At 43.4% G+C, this 13,333-nt stretch overlaps 1 protein-coding gene across 1 annotated transcript in view; it reads right to left on the reverse strand.

Annotated features, from left to right (window-relative positions):
- The window catches only part of GRIP2 (glutamate receptor interacting protein 2), a 245,844-nt gene extending 232,885 nt beyond the window's left edge, over positions 1-12,959 (reverse strand). Inside the window, exon 1 of the mRNA XM_075831827.1 lies at positions 12,528-12,959. Within this exon, the coding sequence (XP_075687942.1) occupies positions 12,528-12,582 (55 nt within the window). The 5' untranslated portion in view covers positions 12,583-12,959. The remainder of the gene's footprint in view (positions 1-12,527) is intronic.
- Between the last annotated feature and the right edge of the window lie 374 nt (positions 12,960-13,333).

Genomic DNA, 13,333 nt, shown 5'->3' on the forward strand with positions numbered 1-13,333 from the left:
TTATATTCTTGTATATAGGAGCAGTATTTTAGTAGTTATATTCTTGTATATAGGGGGCAGTATTATAGTAGTTATATTCTTGTATATAGGGGGCAGTATTATAGTAGTTATATTCTTGTATATAGGAGCAGTATTATAGTAGTTATATTCTTGTATATAGGGGGCAGTATTGTAGTAGTTATATTCTTGTATATAGGGGGCAGTATTATAGTAGTTATGTTCTTGTATATAGGAGGCAGTATTATAGTAGTTATATTCTTGTATATAGGGACAGTATTATAGTAGTTATATTCTTGTATATAGAGGCAGTATTATAGTAGTTATGTTCTTGTATATAGGGGGCAGTATTATAGTAGTTATATTCTTGTATGTAGGGGCAGTATTATAGTAGTTATATTCTTGTATATAGGGGCAGTATTATAGTAGTTATATTCTTGTATATAGAGGCAGTATTATAGTAGTTATATTCTTGTATATAGGGGCAGTATTATAGTAGTTATATTCTTGTATATAGAGGCAGTATTATAGTAGTTATATTCTTGTATATAGGGGGCAGTATTATAGTAGTTACATTCTTGTGCATAGGGGCAGTAATATAATAGTTATTATCTTATACATAGGGGGCAGTATTATACGTCTGTCCTTATAGTGCAGAATAACAATAGTAAGTGCTGGTGGAGTAAAGATATTTAGTCCAGATTGCCCAGCAAATGGCTTGAACTTTGACAACCACTTCTGTGAGGTAGAAATATGCACAGAGCAGTAGTCACTTCCCTTCCCCCACTCCTCTTAGCGGCTTATACAAAATACTCAGCAGGGGTGACAATGAGCTCAGTAGGTTAAAGGGAATATGAAATCTTTGCTCCATTTTAAGGCCTGAGTGATTTTTAGAATAAAGTAAATAGAAATATAAATTACCATTTTATTGATCAATCTTTGGCATATAAACTGAAATAGTTCTTCACACACATGATAGATGAGTTTGCAGACTGACCAAAGTATAAACTGAACATTAGACCATAAGATAATCACAGAGATGGTTGTATATCCATGTAGGAACACAACTAAAAATGTGAAAATATGAAAATTTAGCTATTTCTTAAATGCATTCCTTTTATTTTTGATAAACTATTAACAAAAAGTACGAGACAGATGTACGGGAGTATAACTGCAGGATCTGACTACACAGGGTTTGCTTGTAGTCCGTTACCATGGAGACACACAGATCTGCATAGTAGCTGTCGACACAAAATTGTAGATTGTTAGACTATTTGCAAAGTTAAAGAGGCTCTGTCACCAGATTCTCAAATCCCTATCGCCTATTGAATGTGATCGGCGCTGCAATGTAGATAACAGTAACGTTTTTGTTTTTTTTTAAAACGTTCATTTTTGGCCAAGTTATGAGCTATTTTATATATATGCAAATGAGGTTTGAAATGGACAACTGGGCGTGTTTTTTTCGTTATGTCCAACTGGGCGTGTATTGTGTTTTTAACTGGGCGTGTTTACGTGTATGACGCTGACCAATCAGTGACCAATCAGCGTCATACACTCATCTCCATTCATTTACACAGCAGCGATGTGCAGCCACATAAACAGAGATTAACGTTAATCGAGTGTCCTGATAATGAATACACATGAAATCCAGCCTGGACGTCATGTGTATTCACAATCCTGACACTTCTGACTCTTTTCTTTGAGATTTCTAGCAGGGGAAACGAAATCTCGCGAGATTACGGAGGTAAACGAGATTTCGTTTCACTTGCTGGAAATCTCACAGAAAAGATTCAGAAGTGTCAGGATTCTGAATACACATGACGTCCAGGCTGGATTTCATGTGTATTCATTATCAGGACACTCGATTAACGTTAATCTCTGTTTATGTGGCTGCACATCGCTGCTGTGTAAATCAATGGAGATGAGTGTATGACGCTGACTGGTCACTGATTGGTCAGCGTCATACACGTAAACACGCCCAGTTAGTAAAACAAGTAAACACGCCCAGTTAAAAACACAATACATGCCCAGTTGGACATACGAAAAAAAACACGCTCAGTTGTCCATTTCAAAGCTCATTTGCATATATATAAAATAGCTCATAACTTGGCCAAAAATGAACGTTTTTAAAAAAACAAAACGTTACTGTTCTCTACATTGCAGCGCCGATCACATGCAATAGGGGTTTGAGAATCTGGTGATAGAGCCTCTTTAAATAACTTTTATTTTAGATTCACCGAAGCAAAAAAAGAAAAATGGTCGCAAAAGTGGCCATGTCCTTTATTAACTATGAAAAGCCGAGATATAACCAGTATGGCCACTATTATAGTCCCTGTCAGATTCACCAGACTCCTGAATAGCAGATCTGCCTATAAAGTGATATATCCCGTATCACTGCACTGATGTGTTAGTAAATGCCTGTGTTCTGGATCACAAGTCTTGGTGACACTTGATAAGACAATGTAATTTGCTGGCCATGTTCTCCAGTGACGGCTATAGACTGTATGTCACACATAAAGACGTTAGTGTCAAGGTCTTTCCTTCTCTCCATTTAATACGTCCACAATAGTAAATCCCCACAATCCGTGATATGTGAACAGGATACTCAGGATGTCACTCTGTCTCCTCGCTCTGTGATAGACCCCGTCAGTGATATATACTTCAATCTTGTAATGTGTCACAATACACAACCGACAACGTGGATGAGCCCAATGTGGCCAGATCTGCAAATAAATCATAAAAAGAGGCCTTATGGGAAACGAGGATGTGTTAAACCTACAGATCTTCAACTCATCTTGCTGTGCAAGAGAAAACTCTCTATTGTTCCCTGTTACCAGCCATTTCTGAGAGGAAGTGCATAAATTCCCTCTCCTCATTTCTGTCACATATCTACAGTGCTGAGTACCTCCAGAGAAATGTATATCCATATGTGTGACTGATATGAGATGATTAATTTAATAAATTTTATATTTATTCATTTAGAATTAGTTTACAAAAAAAGTTGGGTCACTGCGTACAAACATTACATTACTTATCCTGTACTGATCCTGAGTTACATCCTGTATTATACTCCAGAGCTGCACTCACTATTCTGCAGGTGGAGTCACTGTGTACATACATTATATTACTTATCCTGTACTGATCCTGAGTTACATCCTGTATTATACTCCAGAGCTGCACTCACTATTCTGCTGGTGGAGTCACTGTGCACATACATTACATTACTTATCCTGTACTGATCCTGAGTTATATCCTGTATTATACTCCAGAGCTGCACTCACTATTCTGCTGGTGGAGTGACTGTGTACATACATTACATTACTAATCCTGTACTGATCCTGAGTTACATCCTGTATTATACTCCAGAGCTGCACTCACTATTCTGCTGGTGGAGTGACTGTGTACATACATTACATTACTAATCCTGTACTGATCCTGAGTTACATCCTGTATTATACTCCAGAGCTGCACTCACTATTCTGCTGGTGGAGTCACTGTGTACATACATTACATTACTTATCCTCTACTGATCCTGAGTTACATCCTGTATTATACTCCAGAGCTGCACTCACTATTCTGCTGGTGGAGTCACTGTGTACATACATTACATTACTTATCCTGCACTGATCCTGAGTTACATCCTGTATTATACCCCAGAGCTGCACTCACTATTCTGCTGGTGGAGTCACTGTGTACATACATTACATTACTTATCCTGTACTGATCCTGAGTTACATCCTGTATTATACTCCAGAGCTGCACTCACTATTCTGCTGGTGGAATCACTGTGTACATACATTACATTACTTATCCTGTACTGATCCTGAGTTACATCCTGTATTATACTCCAGAGCTGCACTCACTATTCTGCTGGTGGAGTCACTGTGTACATACATTACATTACTTATCCTGCACTGATCCTGAGTTATATCCTGTATTATACTCCAGAGCTGTACTCACTATTCTGCTGGTGGAGTCACTGTGTACATACATTACTTATCCTGTACTGATCCTGAGTTATATCCTGTATTATACTCCAGAGCTGCACTCACTATTCTGCTGGTGGAGTCACTGTGTACATACATTGCATTACTTACCCTGTACTGATCCTGAGTTACATCTGTATTATACTCCAGAGCTGCACTCACTATTCTGCTGGTGGAGTCACTGTGTACATACATGACATTACTTATCCTGTACTGATCCTGAGTTACATCCTGTATTATACTCCAGAGCTGCACTCACTATTCTGCTGGTGGAGTCACTGTGTACATACATGACATTACTTTTTTGTATGGTTCCTGGTTTGCCTCGATTGTCAAGAACTCTGCTTGTGGTTAGTGAATGAAAACACGATTTACATCTAGGGGCCTGAGGTTGTTCTGCTCAGCGCTAATTATTTATTACAATGTTTCAGGGTAGACCAAACTTCTCTTCTGTCTGTGACTCTAAGTTGATGGCTTTGTAATGTTTCAGTCATTGAATGTAAATAAGAATGTTCCCCCTGACTGACATCAGGCAGCTATCTTCTACGGAAAATGAGGCGGTATAAGGAAGGAAAAGTGCGTAACTTATTTATCAATCAACGTGCGCCATTCTGATAATTTCCGTGAACTTTCTGTCAGTCTGGTCTAGTTTTATCCTATCAAACATTAGGACAGTACTAGTAAATCTCCCCTATTGTCTAATGTACATTATACAACTATAAGGGTCAGTTCACACGTTGCGTAAAAACTGAGCAGACAAAACGTTCAAAAATTGACTTGCGGTGCGTTTTTTTAATCCGCAGCATGTCAATTGTTTTTACGTAAACGCTGCGTATTTGTTGCGGGTTGTCAGCAATTCTGCCGCAGAGGACGCAACTAAGAAAAAAAAATCTTATACTTACACAGGAGTCTGTGTTTCTTCCTCCAGGCCGGCCTCCTGGGATGACAATTCATCCCATGTGACCGCTGCAGCCAATCACAGGTTGCAGCGGTCACATGGGATGAAACGTCATCCCAGGAGGCCCGGCTGCAGGACGTCAGAGGGACACGTCGCCATGGCTCTGGGTAAGTATGAAACTTTAGTTTTCCGTAGTGGACATTCTGGATGAAAAACCGCACCTGCGGTAACTGGGGCGGATAGGCTGTGTGCTTTTATGTGGCGTATCTGCCCTGTGTGAACATACCCTTTACAGGTTCCCGACCACTGGCTGTGTTTTTATTAAGGCCAGCGGTCAGGGTCTCTGAAGTCCGCCGTATAGACTAATTACGGCGGCACTTCAGAGAGTGTGCACTCGCTATCACATGCACACAGCCCTGAGCAGAGTATAAGGGGCCAATCTTTTGGTCCCTGAACATGTGATCGCTGTGAGAACCAATCACAGCGATCACATGCATTTCTATGTAAAATATAGTGTAAAAAATATTGTTTCAGTATGAAGAGAAGAAGAGACTTAGAGAGAATTGCTGCCAGAATAATACTGTCAAAAAAATAAAACATAGTGTTACACAGATACATTCTGTAACACCAATGGCCGCAGACCGTCCGGATTACTCACCTTCTGACGGCCGGAGCCATGGATCAGTGAGCGCTGGCCCGCATCTCCTCCTCAGGAAACGCCAGTGCTCACTTCCGCTTCACTCTGCTGTGTCCCGTAGGGCGCGCACGCTCATGCCCGGTCTTAAAGGGCCAGCGCGCGCACCTGAATTAGATACCCTTTCTGCATTGCCTGAGCGATGTTGTTGTATAACCGTGTTAGTCTTTGCAAATGGTCCCTTGAGTGTTCTCGTTCCTGTAACCTGTATCCCGTGCTACCGTGTTCCTGTGCTGTAGAGAGTTGGACTCGTGTTGTGTCACCTACTACACCCGCTGTGTTTCACCGCACCTGTTGTTTGCCGGCTGCCGGAGTTCCATCCGAGCCTAAACCATCGCTACTGTCTGAATTGCCACAGGTACCTTTATCCGAACTATAGACATTCACTTTGACTTTGTACCCTGTTTGGCCAGCTGAAATCCTGCTACGGCCCAGTGGGTCCACACCCCTGCCGTGACACATTCTTTGTATAGATAGATTTCTATCTATACACTCTATCCATTGATCTTTTGTTCTATCTATCTACCTTTCTATCTTTAGTAGAATATTAGAATAGGCAGGTAGGGAATATATAATTTTTTATATATATATATATATATATATATATATATATATATATATATATATATATAATCTCTATATATCCACAAAAAAAATATATATATCCACACAAACTAACTGATATATATACATATATATATCTACACTACCGCTACCTAAAAAATAAACCACTATTGATATATTTTTTTGGTAGCGGTAGTGTAGATAGATAGATAGATATATATAATCTGTTATAAAAAAATATATGATTGTTTGTTTAGTTAGTGTTAGCTACATTACGGCGAGGACGTTGTTTAGCGCTGAGGAGGCATACGCCATGCTCTGGTCAGAGTCTGAGACCGCATCAGAGATGGTGTCAGAAATGGAACCTGTTGTAGGCAGTGACGATGATCGCGTCACTTCTGGTTCCACGTTATCCCTGACGCAGTTGAAACAGGAGAACATGAAAGCGCAGGGCCTAGTAGCGCTGTAGCACGGGACAGCATGGTCGCCCCAGTTGAGGCTCTTGTATGGGCACCTGCCCCATCTTTTTGGCCTAGAATCCATGGATTTATTGCCACTCCTGGCATAACCGTGGACAATGCAAATTTTGTCCAAATGGATTACTTCCATTTATTTATTACTGATGACCTCCTAAATATGATTGTCCATGAAACCAATATATATGCCCAGAGTCGTAGCTAGGTTCTCCTGCACCCGGGGCAAAGATTCAGATTTGCGCCCCCCACCCTCCCCCCCCCCCACAACTTCTTTCCCGACATCTTCTTCCCCCTGGCCGTGTTTGCTTGCTCTATCAATCAATGAGGTGTAATTTTTTTCACACAATTTTTTTAATGTAACTCTAGCATAAAACTATTTGTACATTTTACAAGCCATATAGTTCTATAAGGGAGTTACCACAACAATAAATTAGAAGAAAATAAATAAAAGAGGCCACACACAGCCCCTTGTAGATAATGCCACACACAGCCCCCTGTAGATAGCGTCACACACAGCCCCCTGTAGATAGCGTCACACACAGCCCCTTGTAGATAATGCCACACACAGCCCCCTGTAGATAGCATCACACACAGCCCCCTGTAGATAGCGTCACACACAGCCCCTTGTAGATAATGCCACACACAGCCCCCTGTAGATAGCGTCACACACAGCCCCCTGTAGATAGCGTCACACACAGCCCCCTGTAGATAGCGTCACACACAGCCCCTTGTAGATAATGCCACACAGCCCCCTGTAGATAGCGTCACACACAGCCCCCTGTAGATAGCGTCACACACAGCCCCTTGTAGATAATGCCACACACAGCCCCCTGTAGATAGCGTCACACACAGCCCCCTGTAGATAGCATCACACACAGCCCCTTGTAGATAATGCCACACACAGCCCCCTGTAGATAGCGCCACACACAGCCCCCTGTAGATAGCGCCACACACAGCCCCTTGTAGATAATGCCACACACAGCCCCCTGTAGATAGCGTCACACACAGCCCCCTGTAGATAGCGCCACACACAGCCCCTTGTAGATAATGCCACACACAGCCCCCTGTAGATAGCATCACACACAGCCCCTTGTAGATAATGCCACACAGATGCCTGTAGATAGTGTCACACACAGACCCCCCTTGTAGTTAACGCCACACAGCCCCCCTGTTGTAGATAGCGCCACACACAGCCCCCCTGTTGTAGATAGCGCCACACACAACCCCCGCTTGTAGATAATGCCACACAGCCCCCACTTGTAGATAATGCCACACAGCCCCCACTTGTAGATAATGCCACATAGCTCCCCCTTGTAGATAGCGCCACACAGCCCCCCCTTGTAGATAGCGCCACACAGCCCCTCCTGGTAAATAGCGCCATACTGACCCCCTTGTAGATAGCGCCACACACAGCCCCCCTTGTAATTAGTGCCAAACACAGCCCCCCCCCTTGTAGATAGCGCCACACAGAGCCCCCCTTGTAAACAGCACCAACACAGCCCTCCTTGTAGATAGTGACACACACAGCCCGCTGCCCCCCTTGTAGATAGCGGCACACTCCCCCCTTGTAAATAGCGCCACACTCCCCCCTTGTAGATAGTGCCACACACAGCCCGCCACCCCCATTGTAAATAGCGCCACACTGTAAACAGAACGGAGAGCGGTAGCCTACCTCTACCACTCTCCGCTCTGCCTGACGTGACTCACCGGAGGAGCCGATGAGGTCATGCGGCGCAGGCAGCGGTGGAGTTCCTTCTGACTAGGGTCGGTGACAGCCCGGGAGTGGACCAGTGAGGTCAGGTGACAAGTTAGGTGACAGGTCAGGTGACTGGACTGGTCCACTCCCGGGCCGTCACAGACTCCTGTCAGAACAGCGCCGCATGAACTCCTGGCTCTTCCTAACGCTGATCGCTGCTGCTGGTGTCCGACATACAGGGCGCCTATAAGCAGCGATCAGTTGCTCTGCCACGGCACCCCCCTTCCCTACCACCTAGTTGCGCCCCTTCCCCCCCCTAGCTACGCCCTTGATATGCCGCTCAGTATATAAGGCAGAAACCTTCATCCACCCATGCCAGAGATTGGACGCCCACCAGTTTGCCAGAATTAAAAAAAAAAATTGGGTCTCACCCTAAATATGGGTATTGTAAAAAACCCTCCATTAGGTCTTTCTGGTCAACAAGACCCGCCCAAGCCACCCCAGTATATTCTGCAGTAATGCCCAGGTCTCGTTGTGAAACAATAATGAGGTTCCTCCACTTCAACGACAAAGCACAGGCCCCCCCAAGTACCGATGCAAACCGTGATCGGTTGTTCAAAATAAGACCGCTAATAAATTCCCTCAATTATTTATTTTTGCAACTTTACACCTCTGAGCAGAATGTAAGTGTGGACGAATCCCTCCTCAACTTTCATGGCAGACTTAGCTTTCGCCAATATCGACCTTCCTTTAGGGCAAGATATGGCGTTAAACTGTGCGAAGGCCTCATATTTGATGTTCATGACACGAGAGAAGGCCCCCAGTCTGAGGATGTCAAACGACTGACTGAAAGTCATTTTATCACTCGCATTTCCCCCCAACATCAACCCCCAGAAAAAGTGCCGCATCTGCAGAAAAGACGGGCACCGCAAAGATTCCCGATATTTCTGTCCCTCGCAACCAGGCCTGTGTTTTAAAAAAATACCGCACTGTTCTGAATTATTCGATTTTAGTTAATTCGTTGAAAATATATCTGTCCTACATAAAAATTTTATTTTTCCCCTGATTTTACTCCAAGGGTGAGGGAGGGAATTGGTGGGGTGGGGTGGGGTGGGGGGTGGATGTCATGTTTGCATATTTTCTAAAGTTCATCTGCTGGAAAGCGCCATTTGCATAAACCTGCAATTTCTTATTTTAGAATACCCCAAAAAATGTATTGCCATTATACCCCTAGATGAATATTTTGGGATTTCTGCTTCAAGAGCAGATATTTTGGACGTGTTATAGAAACTCTGTTGAGCTTTGAAAAAAGGCGATTTGTGAAATAATCTTCTTCTATCGTCCGCCCTCCTACATCTCTATGTGAAGAATAAGGCACACATATTTGGTATCCCCGTGCACAGGAGAAGTGGCAGAACGTGAAAGGAGATGAATTTTGTCTGTGGTCCATCCTGTGTGTGAAAAATGCTCATGTAAACTAACGCATTTGCCCAAAAATAAAATTTTTATTTTGTTCCATCTTCTTCAAGAAACTTTCAGAAGAAAACTGGACTTTCTAAAAAGATGATAAACCCCTTGAAGGAAACCTTGTGGGGTCTACTTGTGTGAATGAAGTCATTTATGGGGGTGTTTCTAATGTTTCAGCAGCATTACGCCCCCCAGAGAACCGTATGCTGCCATAAAATCAAGTGCAAAATTCCTGGACCGAAAAGGCCATAAAGCCTCCTTTTATGCCAAGCCCTGGCACATGCCCGCACAGTGAATAAAGCACACATATTTGGTATCCCCATGCACGGGAGAAGTGGCAGAACGTGAAAGGAGATTAGTTTTGTCCGTGGCCTATACTGTGTGTGAAAAATGCTGGTATAAACTGACGCATTTGCTAAATTCTTGAATTTTTTTCCAATTTTGCCCACTTTAGAGAAAAAAATAAAAATGACGTATACTGACAAATGCCATTAAAACAAAGCCCTATCTGTCCTTTAAAAAGAGTGTAAAATTCAAAGATGAACTTTATTCACCTGCAGAGTTATAAACATCTAAGGGTATGTGCACACACACTAATTACGTCCGTAATTGACGGACGTATTTCGGCCGCAAATCCCGGACCGAACACAGTGCAGGGAGCCGGACTCCTAGCATCATACTTATGTACAATGCTAGGAGTCCCTGCCTCTCCGTGGAACTACTGAAAACATGATTACAGTACGGGACAGTTGTCCTGCAGCGAGGCAGGGACTCCTAGCATCGTATATAAGTATGATGCTAGGAGCCCGGCTCCCTGCACTGTGTTCAGTCCGGTACTTGCGGCCGAAATACGTCCGTCAATTACGGACGTAATTAGTGTGTGTGCACATACCCTAAAGAAGCGCATAGCAAAATTGTGACATTTTCTCTGGTCATTTAGCTGTAAAACAGCCTGGTCCTTAACCGGTTAAACAGGAAGACGTGCTGCCGACATGGTGCAAATGGGGACGAACAGTCATAAATGGCGCTCCTTACAGCACGGCCGATATCGGTCAGCGTAAAAGCACCCTAGCTTATAGGCCAACATTTTTTAGGGGAAAGCCCAAACGCAGTCCCCCACTACCATAAATTTAGGGAAATTGCAGTGGTTCAGCCCATCCAAAGTGCAATGGGTGGGCCTCGCCCTGGCAAAGTCGCCTGAATGACCACGGATTTCCCCCATTTTAGCCAATGTCTAGGTTAAAGCTCGGATACTTTATTGACATACGTCGCAACAGGTTTATGATTTCATGTTCCCTAAATCTGTCACATTATCACGGCCATTAACTTTTTTATAAAGTTGCATTACATAAATGTGTCCTAATCCAGACGATGCGGTAAAACACGCCAAACTATCACTCCACTTTTACAAACTGACGTACATGACGAAAATTGTGCTAAAATCTGTCAGAAATGGTTAATAAATGTCACACGGCAGATTAGACACTATTTGGGAGTAAAACGCACCCCAAATACGGTGCAAATACATTGATAAATGTGTTCCATAGTAGTTGGGTACTATATTATATACTAGGGCAGACAGTAATACAATGCTGCAAGTCCAGCACAATCTCCATAGAGTGAAATTAGATTCCTAGAAAGTGTGGCTGATCACGGGTGATTGAGGAGAGTGAATGCAGATCCAACAAATCATTCCTGGAGCAAGAAGCAATAGTGAGGAGACACGTGTAGGAATCCCATATATTGACAATCGGTAGGAAGAGATTTATCGATATAATGACATCCGTTCTGCCGGCGCAGTTGCATCAATAACATTGGCGTTTTATACAAACGTAATATTTGTGAAGGTCCCCAGACCGTTTTACTGACACTTTGTATCTGCCTGTAGAAGAGGCGTCTATCAGACTGATCTATCAACAAAGATAAACAAGACAATAAATGACGCCAGGACCTCGCGCTCTTTTGTGCGCCATATTCCCAAAAAGATGTGCGCTATGTTGGGGAATATAGCGAATGCCACGCAGATTTTAAGACCGTTGTAGAGCTCGGTGGTTCATCTCTTCTAAAGAGAAACGTTATAATATATCAATTTTATGAACTATCATGTATCACATGTATGAAATATTACAATCGTAAAGTGCTGCGAAATATGTTGGCATTATATAAAGATTATTATTATCATCACGTGTATGAAATGTTACAATGAAGCACGCTCCACATGTATAAATTGTTGCAATGTATCAAGTGTATGAAATGTTACAAGGTATCGCATGTATAAAGTGTCACATTTCTGGGCTATTCCCGGACATAGTCTGCACAGTAATGAATGATTTCTGCCACTATTTTGTGCTTATTATTTATAAAGGTCATTAAACGAACAATTTTACCCAAACGGCAACGCTTATGAGGTCACCCCAGGCCACGTTCAGCGCCTGCAAGAAATCGAATTGACTCGCCCCCCACACATATTTAGATAAGCTGCAAATTCAAGTTCTGCCCATTCATTATTAACGAACCGTAGTACAATGCACAATCATTAATGTGACTCCACAGCAAAAGCCTGGCGAGAAAACAAAGGGTTAATTCTTGAAATCACCCAAGCTCTCTGCCAGGACCAGGCGAGCCTATAGGCCTTTCTTTCTGTTTTTTTTTTTCCCAGCACTGACATAGTTAAACCATCATCACACCTGAGTGTACACCCCAGAAATGCCCAGATCATCCCAACCCTTCCCGCAGCCTCTTGTCTTACCATCATCTTGCATCCTCAGCCAACAGAGAGAAAGGCTCCTTCTCCAGCCTGGCATACTGGCACATGTGAGGGATACGGGCAGCCTGTCCACTGTCTCCGAGGCACTACGGTGTGTATTTGCAGAAGAGGTGCCTTATTGTATGGCTTAACATTGGACTATGGTCTGCCCTATTAATGCACAGGTTGGCATGTGCCATGCATGGTGTGGCACTGTCTTATTCCTGGTGTCTTGCTCTTTCTATGAAGTACAGTCCCTCGCTCTCATCACCAGTTTTCCTTTGTGCCGGGTCCCCGGTCACTGGGTGTAGTGAGGCTCCTTGGCAGTAGACCTTAGACTTGCATTAGAAATACTGGCAGTGCCCTCATCAGAAATGACCAATGCCTCTATATACAGCTGACAGCCACTGGACCTCTGGGCTCGGCCAGCGTTCCTCCCCCTGCCACCTGAACAACGCATCCCAGACAGTGAGGATCATACTATATGGGCAGGGATCTGAGGGGAGTCTGACAGGAGCAGCTGATGAGTGCCCCCTGGCATTACCTAAGGGCTACATCATGTTATTTGGCAGGGAGGCTGATGAGTCTTTCTTCATGTTGATCTATGCCAAAAATTGAGCTGGGACTAGAGACATGTTACCTTTAATAGAGGGAGGGGGCTCATGCCTCCTATAACACAATAGTACAACCCGATTCCCAGGAACAGATAGGTCTTCTGTCTATTATGTGCAGTGGATTCCAGGGGCGGCTAATGGAAGTAAATCCCAGTGTGACGTAGCATTGCGATACCTGCTGCAGGAATGTCATGT

This window comes from Rhinoderma darwinii, chromosome 7 (assembly GCF_050947455.1).
Source record: "Rhinoderma darwinii isolate aRhiDar2 chromosome 7, aRhiDar2.hap1, whole genome shotgun sequence".
In the NCBI taxonomy this organism is placed as follows: Eukaryota; Metazoa; Chordata; class Amphibia; order Anura; family Rhinodermatidae; genus Rhinoderma; species Rhinoderma darwinii.